Source organism: Crocuta crocuta, unplaced genomic scaffold, assembly GCF_008692635.1.
Source record: "Crocuta crocuta isolate KB4526 unplaced genomic scaffold, BGI_CrCroc_1.0 scaffold233, whole genome shotgun sequence".
In the NCBI taxonomy this organism is placed as follows: domain Eukaryota; kingdom Metazoa; phylum Chordata; class Mammalia; order Carnivora; family Hyaenidae; genus Crocuta; species Crocuta crocuta.
In genome coordinates, this window is record NW_027529526.1 from 437628 (window position 1) to 455997 (window position 18370).

The 18370-nt window shown below is 35.4% G+C and overlaps 1 protein-coding gene across 2 annotated transcripts in view; it reads right to left on the reverse strand.

Moving 5' to 3' along the window:
* Positions 1–2757: 2757 nt before the first annotated feature.
* Positions 2758–18370, reverse strand: part of PRMT3 (protein arginine methyltransferase 3) — a 128421-nt gene continuing 112808 nt past the window's right edge. For both annotated transcript variants that reach the window (XM_077761080.1, XM_077761079.1), the window contains one exon: positions 2758–6269. In XM_077761080.1, coding sequence (XP_077617206.1) covers positions 6160–6269 — 110 coding nt within the window. In that variant the 3' untranslated portion in view covers positions 2758–6159. The remainder of the gene's footprint in view (positions 6270–18370) is intronic.

Consider the following 18370-nt stretch of genomic DNA (forward strand, 5'->3'; position numbering starts at 1 on the left):
AAGAAAATCTGCTGGTGTGAAGGAAGTGTTCTAAATATTAATAGGGGTGATGAGTACATGCATAAAGCTGTCAAAAGTTGTCATACTGTACACTTAACATGTACATTTTATTGTATATACATTATACCTCAATACAGTTCTTTAAAAAATAATGGGAAGAGAGGTTAACACTGACAGTGAACACATACAACTCTTTTTTTTTAACTAAAGAAACTTTCTTTAATGTTTGTTTTTTGAGAGAGAGACAGAATGTGAGTGGGGAAGGGGCAGAGAGAGAGGGAGACACAGAATCTGAAGCAGGCTCCAGGCTCTGAGCTGTCAGCACAGAATGCGATGTGGGTTACGATCTCATGAATTGGGAGATCATGACCTGAGCCAAAGATGGATGCTTAACTGACTAGGCCACTCAGGCACCCCATGGACAACTCTTCTGAGTGGCCTTAATGTAAAAGGAAAATTAGAAATGTGCCAATAGCAGAAGGGAAAAGTGGAGTTAATTTTTTTTTTTTAAATCATAGGTAAGATAATAGCTTATTTGCAGGTTAATAAGAGAGTTGGGGAGGGAACATGCTGAAACAATTTGGAACTACTGAGAGAGTGGGATGTGGGACACAGGGAGAAACTGGCTTTGGCTAGAAGTAGTGAAGTTCACTTAGTGGGAAAGCAGTAGATGGGCATAGGTAAATGTTGGGTGGGGGTGTGTGCTATGGAAACCTGTGAAAGTTCTCAGATTGGTTCTATTTTCTCAGTAACATAGGGAATAAGGACCTCAGCTGAAAAATGAGGATGTTCTAGAGGTTGGAGGAGAGAAGGTATAAAATTATCCTTGATGAGAGTGTGAGATAAATGGACCAGAGAAATAAGGACTGACTTCTGTACAGTTGAGATTAGGACTCATGAATTTAAGACTAGACCATCAACATGGCTGAGTGTTTTCCTCCAGCCTCACTGAGCTATACACGTGCGGTCATGTGTTTGGATTTGAAGTGGAACTGTGGTGTACCCGAGTACAGAAAAGTGGAGAGGCAAAGAAATTGCAGCTATCTGAAAGGGAGTGTTTATAATGATGGACTATGGAGTTTAAACTGATCCAAGAGGGAGGTATAAACATGAAGAGGTAAGGGACAATGACCATGTGATAGGAATTAATGGATTTGGTATTGATGGAGTTGAAGAATTGCTGAAATTGGAATACCAAAGAGAGTGAGCTGAAAAGAGAGGTAGTTAGAATACTTAATGTGGAGATTTACAAGAGAGCTTGAGTTCTGGGTATGGCCAGTTCTAGAGGATGACCACAGGAGTGAGTGGCTGAGGTAAGGTGGAGGGCAAGATCATTGGATGAGGTCAATGAGCTAAAAGCTCAGAGTATAAAAGGATCATCTACTCACTGATTAAGCAGGAGCAGTGTGGGGCAGGGTGGGCAACTAAAACTTTCAAGCAATGGAGACTGATCTGGAGGTGGGGAGTTGATAGGGACAAAATAAAGTGTGCTCTTGATGAAAAGAGATAAAGACAGGAGGGGATGGAAAGGACTTTGGGGGAGAAGGGTCTGTAGCTGCAACAAAAAGCAACGATGTCACCTATCTCACACCCAAGTCTAGGGAGATTAGTGGTGTTGGGCAGGACAGTCACAATATGAGGTCTATAGGGGAAGCAGTATCTTCAGAAGGGTAAGGGATTTTAGAGAGAAAAGGAGAGATCTACAGAACTGTATCGGGGTAAGAAATGGGAATGCGGAACAACCTGGGAGGTCTGGGCTTCATCTTCTTTGACTATTTATTAAACTATTGTTATCTTCATTTTAAACAATTACAATGAACTCAATGATAGACAACTTTTGCATATATTTAGCTACACTCTAGAGCTAAATGAATGCTAACTATTCCACATCAGCCAAGATGATGTGGGAATATATGAAAACCATTTCTTTTGTAGACTTTTAAAAATAGTTTATTTATTTTTGAGTGACAGAGTATGAGCAGGGGAGGCGCAGAGAGAGGGAGATACAGAATCTGAAGCAGGCTCCAGGTTCCAAGCTGTCAGCACAGAGCCTGACATGGGGCTCAAACCCAGGAACTGTGAGATCATGACTTGAGCTGAAGTCGGACGCTTAATCAACTGAGCCATCTGGGCACCCCCCCCTTTTTTTTTTGGCGCTCAAAACTTTATTAGAAAGGACAAGTGAATTGCTAAGACACTTTAAATGTGCTTTGCTTGTTCATCATTCTGCTTGGAAAAGTTCACCCTAACTTTATAGCAAGGAAAGAAACACAAAATCATTAAAAATACATGTACCTCCAAGGCAACATGGCCTCATTTGATAGGTGGCCTCATTTGATTACATGCCTTCCCATGGGGCCTAGTGCCTAAGTACAACAGGAACACCACATTCTAGGGTGAGAACCCAGCAAGGAAGACACCAAGCCATGTTCAAAAGTGCTGATATAAAGCAATTTCCCTAACTGTCTCTCCTAATGTTGGCAGCTGGTTTTGGATCCAGAGCCCTCTTAAAAACCCAGAGGTTAGTGACATTCATCCAAGTCCTTCATTAGTTTAGTTTGTAGCTGTGGGCGGGGTAAATCCATCTCTAACTGTGAAAAGTTCTTTTGTACCCTTTTCTGGTTTTACTAAACTTTCTTTTTTTTTTTTTTTTTAATTTTTTTAATGTTTTATTTATTTCTGAGAGAGAGAGACAGCATGAGCAGGGGATGGTCAGAGAGAGAGGGAGACACAGAATCTGAAACAGGCTCCAGGCTCTGAGCTAGCCATCAGCACAGAGCCCGATGCGGGGCTCGAACCCACAAACTGTGAGATCACGACCTGAGCCGAAGTCAGACGCCTAACCGACTGAGCAACCCAGGCACCCCTGGTTTTACTAAACTTTCTAAATAAAGTTGATTATCAGCTATAAAGTTTTAGTGTACTGATTCTCTTTGCACAATTACAACAGTTACAATTCCAGACACCCATCTCAAGAATGTAAACACCGTGTGTGTGTGCGCGTATTTTTTTTTAATTACGGTAAGTCTTGGTTGGTCCTCTAACCCTCATACATGAAGTACATCCCACTGCTTAGCTCCATGTTTGTAAAAACTGTAGTCTTTGTAATGTGCTTTATTGGATGTATATTCTCTGCCATGGCCATTAATGAATCTTGTGAAGAAATTCTTCTACCTTCAGTATTAGCTATCTCTGCTCCAATTAAATTTTATCAAAATGGGCAATGGGGTGGATTTGGCCTCAGGCTGTAGTTTGCTAACCCTACAAGACAGGCAATGATTGACCTCAGCTATCTCACTGACCTTGCCTTTCATCATAGATTCAAACTCCATGACAGTATTGGATACTTAGTATGTTTTGGAGATATTCTCCACAGAAAAATCTGAATCCCTAGCTGTTTTGGGTCTATGCTACAGCTCAGTAGCCTAAATGATCATTTCTGGCATAGTGGGCAGGAGCTAAGTAACGTATCATCCATATCATCCTGTTTTAATCTCCCCATTGAATGTTCTTAGCAGTACTGTTGGCATACTTGCTCTACTTGATAGTATGATTGGTGAGATTGGTATGGGCTGATCTCAAGTCCTTTATGTCACACAATACATTTTAGATATTTCCCTTTAAAAACTGAGAAAGGTAGAATGCTAAAGGACACAGGTAGACCACAACAGTTAATCCAGATTAATGTGGTAAGAAAGCAAGTAACTCTGTAGGACCAGAATTACTTGCCCTCCCCTTCAAACAGGGATTATTTCAAAGTGAAATGACAGCTCCCTCATTTATCTTAAAGTGTGTCCTTAGCAGTTGGGGCTACTTCTTGGACCACTTTTGCAACTCTGCATGCCCTGAAAAGTTGTTTTGGTGAAACACTCCTTCCAAAATGCTCATTCAGAAAATACTGTTCCACTGAACAGAGATGATAATTATATTTGGATGAACCCTACACATTACAGCATAACAATGTTAATTTTCACAAAGAAAAATAGGAGGAAAAAATGTATTTTCTTAATTGAAATGAAATAAAATCTTTGGGACAAAGTTGTTTGCTATCCGTAAATGTGCAGCTGCCACAGCATGAATGTATTTATCACTGTCAAAGACTCTGAAGTACTTATTTTTCATAGTAGGTTGACAGCTGAAATTCCAATCAAAGAGCTAATATTTGAACTCTCATATTCTCATAAAATGTTTAGATACATACATTAAAATGTTCCAGCCTGGGAATGGGAACTGAAAAGAACAGAAATCTACCAACTATGGTTGGGCTATTTATAACCAGGAGAAACTCAAAAGAGCCCCTGGATGAAAATCCCATGCAAACCAAAAAGAATTTTTAAAAAATCATTTTTGAGAAATACATTTTTTAAATAGTAAAAAAAATTGTTATGCACTTAAAGAAAAATAAAGCAAAAAAAAGTAAGATGGTTTTTGGTTACTTTAAAAATCCAGTGAACCTTATGCTTCCTCATTTTCATCACCCCACCATACACAAATTTGTACATGAGGCCATTCCAGACAAAATTTAAAGTACTTTGCACTATACTATTAGCACCACATATTTCCAGTAATGCTCTAAATTCAAATTAGAGCATTATGTGAAAACAAGCTGCTGGTTTCACCCAGTGACAACAGAAATCATGCTTCTGTAAGAAGCAAGACTCAAGAGACTATGGTCTGAAACACATCATTTGAAGGTGTTAATCTTCCCATTGTTAGAACTCCAGTTCTCTAATAAACACCAAAACACAAATTTTTGATTTTTGGTATAGTAAACATTAATTTTTGCTGAAATCTTCCCACCCATTCATGTACTTTAGTATTGGATGAAGCGACAATTCCTAATCTAAGTAGACACCACATATTCCATGGAACAGACCCTTGACTGCATGATGATGAGGGTACTATCACTCAGCGTTTACTGCCTTCTATGTGCCAGGCACTGATCGAAGTAGTTAAAATGTATTAACTCATGAGCTGGCACATTCATAGTGGGAGAGAGAGGTTAGGAACATGACTAAGATCACATAGCAAGTAAGAGCTGGCACCAAAGCTTGAACCTACACACTGACTTCCACAGCTCATGATTCTCAACACTATGCTACGCTGCCTTGTGTATGCCTTTTGATAAAGAACCAGCTTTTGAACTGAAAAGAAATATGTGACCCAGCTGCCTTTAAATCCCTGTTTTCTTAAAAGATGATTCCTTTCTTAAGAATTGTTTTAAATGTTTCCGATTTTATAAAAGGCTTTAGTATGTTAAAATATCATTTTATAATGCTATTGGTTACTGTATACAGTGTATTGAATGTTTTCTACTCTGCACTTCAAATTGTGTAAATAACTGTAAGTGACACAGTTGTACAGAGGGACAGATGTCTATTAACATTTACATGTTTAACTTTGCGCATAAATCTAGTTTGAAAAAGATACATTAGTAAATAGGTACTTATTTTTCCAAACCTTTAAAAGCTTACATGAAACCTAGGATAAATGTACTGAAATTGGATTTCCTGGGCAGCCCCAGAAAACTCTGTGGTGAAAGAGTATTTGTGAGGAGGAAAGCAGCTATAAAATGAGAAGTTCAGAACTAGAGGATAATCAACTAAGCTGTCTTTAAATATGATTTGTGTGACGCTCTTTTCCAAATTTTGGTCCCTTCCACTTGCTCTTTATTATATGCTGATACTCTTTTCAATAATACAATTAAAAACTACTCCTCAGAGCAGAAATCTGCAATAAAATGTACACTAGCTTGTGTATAGTTACTAGTTTAATAAAACATTAACTAAATAACTAATCAGTTACCAGTGTTTAAAATTTATAGTAAGAAACATTAAAAACAACAAAAGGATATCTCTGTTCCAAATTCAGGCCTATTTAAATTGTTTTCAATATGGCTAAATTCAATGTAGGGGTATATCTAGTAAAATCTTGCTGGCCAGACGTCTAAGACTGTGATTATGAAGGCACTCCACTAGGCTCAGGTGCTTTTCCTTCTTTAGCTGAATTATATTAGGTTCTTACCATGTGTTTCTCGTACTGAGGAGAAGCATCAGGAAAGGATCATCCACATGCTCACATAAAGCCCCTCACTCCACCCCCTACCCATATCCCCGCCCCCCCATAAGAACCCCAGTTAGTTGTGGTTCTGTGGGCTTTTCACTGGAGACCATAAGTTTGAGTTGAATTATTCAACGTGAGGGTCACAATGAGCGAACGTGGATCTTTCTTATTCTTGTGGACTGTGATCTTTCCTTTCAAGGCTTCACCTATAAATGAAAGGCAGAAGATGTGTTTGAGAATTCAAGGAATACAGTCTAGCACAAATGTGATGTATACCTGGTACTTCTCTTTTTTTTTGTTGTGAGATGTTTTGTTATTTAAAAAAAATCAAGACTTAATTTTTAGAGCAATTTTATGTTTAATTTTGTAACAAAGTAGATCTACAATATAGGTACAGCAATATTTGGGGAAGTGAAATTTTTATGATAATAGCTCAAAAGATTGGAGGGTGTAAATGAAAGTATCCTACTGAAAGAGTATTAAAATATAGATGAAACTGCATAATAATGCTTGATGGTAGTCTGTGGTAAGCTAAAGATGCATGCTAGAACTCTAGAGCAACAATTATAAAAACAAACCCAAAGTGTATAGGTAATTATCTATGGGTATAGATAAAATAATAGAGTATTCAATAAAAAAAAGGCAAGAAGGAAAAGAGAAATAAATGACAGAGGCGAAAAATAGAAAACAAATAACAAATAACAGAATTAAATATAATATCACACATAATAACATTACAGGTAAATGTGTTCAACATACTTTAAATAGAAAGACAAGGTCAAAGTAAAAGGAAGGAGAAAGATATTCTATATATAAATATTAATCATAAAAATCTGAAATGGAAGTATTAATTTCAGACAAAGATGACTTCAGGAAAAAAACTATAACCAGAGATGAGATAAAGAGACACATTTTAAAATGATATGTTATTCAATGCATAAACGAGACATAACAAACTCTTATGTATGTATGACTACAGAGTTTCAAAGTGCATGATGCATATCTGACAGAACCATAGGAAGAAAGAGATAATCCATAATTATCACTGAAGATTTCACCTCTCCTCTGTCAATAATTGCAATAACACTGGAATGACAACGAGACAGAAAACCAGAAAGAATATGGAAGACTTAACACACTATTAACCAACTTGACCTGGCTGACATTTACAGAACCAAGATAGATCACATCTATATATGTTGGGTCATAAAACATACCTTAATACATTTCAACATAAAAATACTTGAATAATCCTAAACATTTAGGAATTAAGCAACAGACTTTTAAATATTCCATAAATCAGAATAAAAATCATAAGGGAAATTAGGCAGCATTTGATCTGAATGATAATGAATCACAACATACAAAAATTTGTGACCTATAACTCAAATAGTGCTTAGACGAAAAATTTATAGTTTTAAAAGCTCATATTAGAAAGCAAAGGAAACAAGCACAGATGTCTTCACTGGTGAATTCTATCAAGTGTTTAAGGAAAAACAGTAACAAATTACATAAATTCTTACAAAAAAGAAAGGAGAGAATATTCAACACACCTCTTCAGGGCAGCACTACCTACCTTGATACTGAAACAAGATAAATTCATTAAAGGAAAACTACAGATAAATATCCCTCATAAACAAAGATTCAAACATCCTTTGAACAAAAACAAAAAAATTATATTACTGTCTCTTAAAATATAGAAAAGCCATCTGACAACATTAATCTGTAACAACTTTCAGTAAGCTAGCAATAGAAGGGATCTTCCTCAAGGTGAAAAAGGGACTCTATGAGAAACTCCAATAACATCATTCTTAATGGTGAAGGACTGACTGTATTCTTCCTAAGACTGGGACTGCAGTAAGGATGATCATTCTGACCACCTCTAATCAGTATTCTATTGGATGTACTAGTGAAAGTATTAAAGTACGGATGAAGGAATAAAAAAGGATATAGATTGGGGGGGAAAAAAAGAAGCAAAACGGTCTTTATTTGCAGACCACATGGTCTTATACATAGAAAATCCTAATATGCAGGGCCCCTGGGTGGCTCAGTCAGTTAAGTGTCCGACTTTGGTTCAGGTCATGATCTCATGGCTTGTGGGTTTGAGCCCTGCATTGGGCTCTGTGCTGACAGCTGGGAGCCTGGAGCCTGCTTTAGATTCTATGTCTCCCTCTCTTTCTGCACCCCCCTTCCCTGCTTGCGCTCTCTTTCTCAAAAATAAATAAACATTTTAAAAAATTCTAATATGCAAAAAAAGCTATTAGAACTGTAAGATGGTTTAGCAATCCTAGGATATAAGGTTAATATAAAACAAATCACATTTCTATATGCTAGCAATACAGAATTAGAAACTGAAATAAATACCCACAAGAGCATTTACAAAAGCATCAAGAAACCATACAATACTTAAGATAAATGTAACATGTGTGCAATATTTCGTCACATAAAACTACAAAACAGTGCAAAGATGATCATGTTACAGCTGACCCTTAACAACACACGTCTGAACTGCATAGGTCCATTTATTGTGGATCTTTTTAAAATAAATATAGTAGAGTACTGTAAATGCATTTTCTTCTCCCTATGATTTTTTCTTTTTTTTTTTTAAATTTATTTTTGAGAGTCAGAGAGAGACAGCATGAGCAGGGAAGGGTCAGAGAGAGAGATACAGAATCCAAAGACAGGCTTCAGGCTCTGAGCTAGCTGTCAGCAGAGTGCCTGATGCGGGGCTCAAACCCACGAGATCATGACCTGAGCTGAAGTCGGACGCTTAACCGACTAAACCACCCAGGCACCTCTCTCCATATGATTTTCTTAACATTTTCTTTTTAATAGCTTACTTTATTGTAAGAATATATACTGTAATTATATAATACATATACAAAATAAGTATTTATTGGCTGTTTACGTTATTGGAAAGGCTTTTAGTCAACAGAAGGCTATCAGTAGTTAAAACTATAGGGCGTCAGAAGTGATATGCAGATTTTCAACTCCATGGGGGGCGGTTGGCCATATTGTTCAAGGGTCAACTGTAAATGAACAGATACATTTTGCTTGTGGATGAAAGACACAATACTGTTAAGATGTCAGTTCTCAAAATAATCTATAGATTCAACATAATTCCAATCAAAATCCTAGCAAGATTTTTGGGGTAGAACAACTAGATTTTAAAATGTATATGGAAATTTAAAGGATCTAGAATAGTGAGAACAATTTTGGAGAAAAAACAGCAGGAGCACTGATATCCTCTTATAAAGACAGTGTCTAACAGCCATAGAGATAGCCACAGATCAATGGAACAAAACAGAGCTCAGAAACAGTCATATCCACGTATGGTCAATTACTTTCTGACTAAGGAGCCAAGTGATTAAATTGGAAAAGGACAGACTTCAAGAAATGATGATGAAATAACCTAATATTCATTTGGGAAAAGATGAACTATTTTTTAAAATTAACATGAAATACATTCTAGACCTAACCGTACAAGGAAAAACTGTAACAGTTTTAGAAGAAACATATAAGAAAGACTTAGGGTAGCAAAGATTTCCTAATTAGAACACAAAAGTACAAACTTCAAAAGATATGAAGAAAATGAGAAGACATGCCAGGGATTGGGATAAAACATTAGCAACACATATATATGGCAAAGAACTTGTACCCACACATATAAAGATTCTTTTAATTCAGTAAGTTGACAAACATCTTAAGAAATCAGCAAAATATTTTTAACAAAACCCACACACACAGAATATGCAAATGACCAATAAACATATGAAAAGCTGCTCAACAGTATTAGTCATCAGGCAAATGCTAATTAAAAGTACAGCTATTGCTCCACAGACAACAAAATGACTTAAATGACCTTTTCTCTAAGTGCTAACAAGGATGGGGAGCAGCTGGAGTCACAATGGTGGTAGGAACGCTGAATGAGTATTTTGAAAAAATTTGCTAGTTTCTTATAAAGAGACACCATAAAACCCAATAATCCCACTTGCAGGTATTTACCCAAGAGAAATGAAAACGTATGACCACATGAAGAAATGATTTTATGTGAGTATTTGTAGCAACTTCATTCACAGTGGCCCCTAAATGGAAACAATCCAAAGTCTAGTAGCAGGTGAATGTGGAAGTAAACTGTGGTATGGCCATATAAAGGAATACTATTTGAGAATAAAAAAAGAACAAACTACTGATACACAGACGTACCTCAAAATATGCTAAGAAGCTGGAGTACGTTCTATAGAACTACTTTGATTATAAAATTTTGATTAGAAAATTCTAAAAGAATACTAGTACTTTATTAGTATTAGTAATACTAATATATAGTACCAGAAAGCAGATAAAATGGTTGTCTTGGTCTGGGGATTGGACCTGGGGATGACTAACAACACAGGGGATGAAGGAAGAAACCATTTATATTGATGTAAATACTCTTTACCTTGATTAGGAAGGTGCGTACAATTGTCATAACTCATCAAGATATACAAGGCATACAATTAAGATATGTATGGATAGCTTTGTAAGGAAGTTTGAAGATTTGATTATATTTAAGTGCAAACAAACTTCTACAAAATAAGATACTCTGAAGAAAGAAAAGCAACTTAAAACTATTACTTTCACTTCTTAGAATCACAAATATTTTTAAAAAGTGAATTGTGATTTGATTCCTTAGGATGAATGGCCGGAAGTGAAATACCTCCAAAAAAGATGTAAAGTATATTCCAGTTTTATATTCCTGTCATCTTCATCAACTCTGGGTGTTATTAGAAACCAAACAAAAGGGGAATCTGGGTGGCTCGGTGAGTTAAGTGTTCAACTTTGGCCCAGGTTGTGATCTCACGGTCAGGTAAGGTCAAACCCTGTGTCAGGCTCTGTGCTGACAGCTCAGAGCCTGAAGCCTGCTTTGGATTGTGTTTTCCTCTCTCTCTTTGTCTTTCAAAAATAAACATTAAAAACAAACAAAAAAAGAAACCAAACAAAAAATGAGTAAAAGAAAATAAAAAATATTTTTGTTATTTAGATAAATAACCATCAGAGTCTGACTGCTTTGTTTTGCATTTCAGTGATTATCAGTGATGATGGGTATTATTTCAATTATTTCAAATGTTTAACCACCACATACACAAAAAACCTTTGCGCATTTACATGAGTGATTTTGTTGATATATATGAGTTTTTGTTGCAATTGTTTCTTTTTACTGCAGGCCCTCTAATGGCTGCTGCTGTTTCATTTAATTTAGAAATATAGCACAAGTCAAAATGAACTAGTAATGGATACTTAAGTTAAATTTTCACCAAAAAAATTTTAAGCATCAATATTAAACAAAACATCTGAATAATTAAAAAGTCATAGCAGTAACTGCTATATAAGCTGATATGGTAATTTTAATGTCTTAAAATGAATTACAAGCAAAACAACTATCTCTATAATAATCTTAGTTTTAAAATGAAGGTGCAAACGGCACTTATTTAAGTTAATTAAATAGCATGAAGGGTCACGGTAATAAATACGTAATTCACACTGCTGAACTCCCTTCAATTGTTTAGGCCTGACAAAAGTGCCAAGACAGTGGCTATAATACGAGAATAGATCGTAGTCATTTATCAGTGTCAAATAGATATAAAATGACTGATGTTGTTAAGCGTGTACACTGTGGTGAGGGCTGCAAAGGACACTCTGCGAAGTCGAGCTGATCACCTTGTTTTTATTGTCGGCAGACGGCTATTAGAACCACAAAGCAATGTTGCAGTTCAGTCAAGAACAAATTGATTTCATTTCAATTCTGTTCTAGTGTTTTTTTAAAATTAATTTCTTCTAGAGCAATGAAATTTCATTTCCCCAGAAGGGGGAAAAACTTAAAAATCATTATTATCACTATTAAAGCTTAGAGTTAAAGAATGAAAGAAAAAAAGAAGTGGATTTTTCCATCATATAAAAGCTTACCAGATATATATAAAGAAAGAGAAATAAGTCTGATTTTAGTCATATTTTCAAAGCCAAATTACATGAAAAAGATCTGGATTTTATAAGTAAACACTGCCATCATTGGCAGTTAAATGTACACATACTGTACATTTAATGCACAATAAAACTGTACATTAAAGGAAAGAGGAAAAACCCTCTGAATTTAAAATTTAAAGTAAGTGTTCTTTAATTACTTTAAAAGTATTCATTCTGGGAGGCTGGTTTATTACTCCCAGAATGCTGGAAAGGCTCAAATGTTGAGAACATTTCTTCTGAATTATTTTTAGATTTAGGTTGTGAATAATTAAAAAAAAAAGAACAACCAAAAAAACAAAACAAACTAAGCTCATTACTTTATGTTCCATTTTGCTTTTGGCCAAATGTACAATTCTTAATCTGAGAAAGTCCCTATTCACAGAGTCTTTTCTTGCTTTCTAAATATCAAGTCCACTCTGAAGGATAGACTTACCATTACCAAATAGAGATTTACCATTACTGAAGATATGCACACACTGGCCTGCTCCCCGCCTCCCCAAACAATCTAGGCAGCATAACTGTATAGGAATATTTATAATATTTTTATTTAAAAAAATTTTCTATTACTTTTTGGACACTAAGATTTATATATATTATAAATCATTCTGATTATCCTCTTGACTTTATTTAATTTTATCTAATAATTTTAGAGTCAAAAACTACTTTTAGTTTAACTAAAACCCAAGTACAGAGAACTCTTCAGCAATGCCAAGGCAAATTTGAATACTGATCTATTCAAGTGCAATAATATGATGAAATTTTTAAAAACATTGGAGTTGACGAAATGGGACCACCAAATAAAACAGCTAGTAAATGCCTTTGGCATGATGTCATTCAAGGTGATTAAAGGAAATCAGATTTCAATGACACTGCATATTACTATATTTGTATATTTAGCAGAATATTTACAATATGGCAAATACTATATCAGATCAAAAAGAAGAAAGACTCCTCTTCTATTAGAATCCTTTATCACAGCACACTGAGATGTGATAACACAGATGTATGCATGAATTGATCTAGGAGAACAAAGACAGCAATTAATTTTCTGAGGGCAGTGAAGAAAAAAGATTTACAAAACTAAGCTGGGTAATGAAGAGAAAACTGAAATTTATGAAGTGAAAGAGGTCAAAACAGCTTTCTAAGTAGACTTAGACAAAGATAAGGAGTAAGAAAAGATAGGAAAGTTAGCTATAAAATGAGCAATCTGTATAAGACCATACAAGCTGGAGCATATGACGTGTTTATTATGTGGGGCTGTAACAGAGTGGGACTGATGATGATGAAAAATGATCAGCTTGTAAAGGGCCATGGTAAAGAATTTGGATATTATCCTGGAAATACTGACAATCCAGTGAGGGTTTTTTTAAACTAACTTTAGTAAGGCATAATATACATACAGCAAAACGCGCACATTTACATGTGGAGTTCGGTGAGTTTCACCATTATCTCATCTTTGTGAACTTTTGCCTACTCCAAGTCTCAAAGATGATCTCTTAAGTTATCTTCTAGAAATCTGGCAGTTTTACACTTTTATATTTAGGTTTATGACCCATTTAGAGTTGGTTTTCGTATAAGGCAAGCATTGAGATTTTTTTTTTCCTATATAAATATTTGGTTTAAGCACCGCTTCTGGAAAAGACTATCATTTTCCTATTGAATTACACTGACTCTTTGGAAAAATACAATTATCTATACAAAAGCGGGTCTATTTCTAGATTCTCTATTTGTTACATTAATGTTTATGTCTGTAAACTAATGTTTATGTATAATACCTTACTGTCTGGGTTAATATAACTTTTTAGTAAGTTTAGAAATCACACAGTAGAAGGGTTCCAATGATTTCTGGAAAACTGTTTGGCTACTCTAGGTCTTTTGTATTTGCATACACATTTTAGAATCAGCCTATCAATTTCTACCTTGCTAAATTCACTTACTAATTCTGGTAGGTTTTTTTTTTTTTTTTTGGTAGATTCCTTGGAATTTTCTGTGTATACAATCATGTTATCTATAAATAATGACAGTTCTATTTCTTCCCTTCCAATGTTTTTAAAAAATTCTTTCTTCCTTCCTTATTGCACTGGCTAAGACCTCCAATACAAGAGAATTGTGTTCTCTTGTACAAGAGAATTGTATGATGCTAGCTGTGGACTTTGTGTGGATGCCTTTTATCAGGTTAAGGAAGTTCTCTTTTTATTTCTAGTTTTAGTATTCATCATGAATAGATACTGAATTTTGTCAAATGCTTTTTTGGTACCCATTGATGTGACCATGTGGTTTTTCTTCTTTAGATGGTTAGCATGGTTGGCTACATTAAATGATTCTAAAATATTTTAAAAATTTAAATTATTAAATCAGTCTTGTATTCCTGGACTAAATCCCACTTAGTCATAGTGTGCTGTTCTATTTTTTTTTTTCATATATTGCTGGATTCAATTTGCTAGAATTTTGTTGAGAATCTGTGCATCTATATTCATGAGATGTAGTTTAATTTTCTTGTACAATTTTTATCTAGTTTTTGGTATCAAGGCCCTCATAAAATTAGTTCTCCTCTATTTTCTGGAAGATATTGTATAGAATTGGTATTATTTCTTTTTTAAGGGTTGGAAGAACTTGCAATGAAGCAATCTATACCTGGAGATGGATTTGAGGCTGGCTTCCTGCTTTTGTAAATAAAATTTAATTGGAACACAGCCATACCCACTCATTTACCTACTGTCCCCCACAGTTTAAGTTGTCTGTGGATCCCCACTGCTGCCACAGTTACTACTGCTACCACTGTGGGGTTAGCTGGGGTTTGGTGTAGGAGAGAACAAAGAGAAAAACAGAAAAGAAAAAAGGAATTTCCTCCATCCTCTCTGAGCATTCATTAGAAGACTCTTTCCCTATTCCTTAAGTTAGAGGCAGAGGGCTCTGTTGGGAGTTCTTTCTGTCTGTGCTAATGCCCTCCTTCTGGGTTTCAGGCTGTCTGGAGTGCAGACTGGGGGTTACTAGAAGCAAATAAATCATACATTTACCACCACTTCTGGGTACTTTGAATGCTGGTCTTCTCCAATTTATCTGATGTTATTTACTTTTCAGAGATGTCAAGTAGCGGTTTCATGCATTCTGGTATTAAAGTTGCATTTGGTGAGAGAACTTATTTTCACTGCCCTAAAAATCCTCTGTGCTCTACTTATACCTATCCCCTATCCTCAGCAATCACTATTTTCACTGTCTCCATGGTTTTGCTTTTTTCAGAATGTCCTATAGGTGGAATCACACAGTATGTAGCCTTTTCAGATTAGCTCCTTTCACTTAGTAATATGCATTTAAGATTCTTCCATGTCATCTCATAGCTTGACAGTTTATTTCTTTTTAGCATTAAAAATATTCCATTGTGTGGATGTGCAGAGCACTAATTTTTAATATAGTTACTAATGTTGAATTTAAGTCTACCATCATACCATTTGTTTTCTATTGGTCCATCTGCTTAGGTTTGTATCTTCTTTTTTTTCCCCCTCAAGATTCCATTTTATCTTCACTACTAGCTTATTAACTATATTTTGTGGCTTAATTTAAAATTTTAATTAGTTCCTCTGGCATTTATAATGTACATATTTATCATAATTTACCATTAAATTGCTTTATGTACCATGTAGGAACTTAATGTAGTTCCATTTTCTCATTAATGTTTTTGATCACTGCTATACATTTTATGTCTCCATGTTTTTTAAATTACATAATTTTTTTTAGAGAGAGAGCACGAGCAGGGGAGAGGGGCACAGGGAGAGGGAAGGAAGGAGAGACAGAGACAGAGAAAGAATGAGAATCTTAAGCAGGCTCCACGCTCAGCATGGAGCCTGATGTGGGGTTTGATCTCATGACCCTGGGATCATGACCTGAGTTGAAATCAAGAGTTGAATGCTCAACTGACTGAGCCACCCATGCTCCTTGGTCTTCCATAATACATTATTTTTGCTCTAAATGGTCAATTATTCTTTACAAAATTAAAAATATGAGAAAACAAAGTCTTTTTTTTTTTTTTTTTTTACAAACTTATACATGTACCATTTCTTACATTTCCTATTCCTTTGTTTAGATTCAAGTTACCACTTGGAAACTTGATATTTTCCTTTCACTTGAGGAACTTACTTTACTATATCTTGCATTGATGGTCTGCTGAAGATGAATTCTTTCAGTGTTTTTCTATTGCAAAAGTTTTATTTAGCCTTCATTTTTGAAATATATTTATTTAAGATACAGAATCTAGGTTGAGTTTCTTTTAGCACTTTGAAAATATCATTTATCACCTGGCTTACATGGTTTCCGAAAAATATTCCGAAGTTATTCTTTGTTCCTGTTTCATTTTTTTCTGGTTCATTTTACAATTTTTTACATTATTATCACTTGTTTATTGGCAATTTGTTTGTGATATGTGTTGGTGTTGTTTACTTTGTATTGATCTTACTTGGGGTTCACTGAGTTTATATATCTATATATCTATATCTATATCTATATCTAGTTTATAACCCCAATCTGTGGGTTATAGTTTTTAACAAATGTAAAAAATATTTGGCCATTATTATTTCTTTAAATATACTTTCTGCCCTGCTTCTTTCAGGGCCTTCTTTTATCACATTTAAATTGGAGTGCTTCTCATTTTCCCACAGGCTACTGTGGCCCTGTTCATTTTCTTTAAATAAATCTTTTTTTCCTCTCTGTGCTTCATTTTAGATACATTTTATGCTGTATCTTCAAGAACACCAACCTTCTGTTAACTCCATCAAATGACATTTTCGCTTTAGATATTGTAATTTCCATCTCTAGAAGTTCTACTTGGATTTTAAATATCTTCTCATATTCTCATTATGTTCATTATACAAAAGTCATTATAATATGCTTCAATATGCTTGTGTGTGAATTTCATTCCTGGGTCTGTTTGTTTACTGACATTTTCCTGCATTCAGTGTTTGATGAAAAGTTTTGGCCATGAAGAATTTCATGTTGCTCAATGTCTGAGTTGTTTTCTTTTGTTGCCATTAAAGTTATTTGAGCCCAGTTTTTTTCTTCTAAGGCTTGTTGTTAAGCTTTGTTAAGGAGCATGCAGGTTAGCCTTTATTCTAGGGGTAGCTCATTCCCATTATGAAGCTTAGGACTTCCCCCTCTTGCTGGTTGAAACCTGAAACCCTACAGCCCCACTTAAACTCTGGGAACTGTTTCGGTCAGAGCTGTCCCAGATGCTTTGCCTGACCTCAGGCATTTCATCCTACATCCTACATGTCTGACCTCAGTACTGTGCATCTTAGTACTCACCCAAAACTCAAGGGGACATCACGTGTAGATTTCTGGAGCTCTTTTTCTGAACAGTGTGTCCTTTTTAGTACTCTACCCTGCAACTTCCGGCTTCTATTCATTTAGTACTACCACCAGAGGCTCAGCAGGGTTAAAAAAAAAAAAAAAAAGATGTTGTGTTTCCTTATATAATCCTTTCTTTATATTTCCATAGCTGAAATGACCACTTTTGAAACTTCCCTTTCAAGTCTTTTCTGGTTGTACTTTAACGGGAATCTAGGGGCACCTGGTGGTTCAGTTGGTTCAGCGTCTGACTTCGGTTCAGGTCATGATCCTGCGGTGAGCCCCGCGTTGGGCTCTGTGCTGACAGTTCAGAGCTTGGAGCCTGCTTCAGATTCTGTGTCTCCCTCTCTCTTTGCCCCTCTCCCGCTTGCACTCTGTTTCTTTCTCTCTCTCTCAAAATAATAAACATTACAAAAATTAAAAAGAATAAAAGAGGATTCTAATATTTTTGATGTATTGGCCCTACTATTTATTTAAATACAAGTACATATTCAATGGCAGTGAAAGAAATAAAGAATGTAGATGGTGCCAGAAGGAAACATTAAAATCACACATCTCCTTCACAGTATTCTAAAAAAGCTGACTCAATTAGTCTAAGGATTGTTAGTATTTCAAAATTTCATTAGACATCAAATACTATTTTGTTGTAATTAGGAGAAAACTCAAATATTATCTTAAATCTCCTTTAAGGTTAAAACATGGATGAATTAGTGGTGTATTTAAAATTCTAGCATTAAGAGGTTCCCAGGTGGCTCAGTCGGTTGAGCCTGACTCTTGGTCTTGGCGTGGGTCATGATCTCACAGTTCATGAGTTTGAGCCCTGCAACGGGTTCTACGCTGGCAGTGCAGAGCCTCCTTGGGAGTCTCTCTGTCTGCCCCTTTCCCACTTGTGCTGTCTCTCTCTCTCAAAACAAACAAACTTTTAAAAAAGCCAAAAAAAAAAAAAAAAAAAAAAAAAAAAAAATGTATT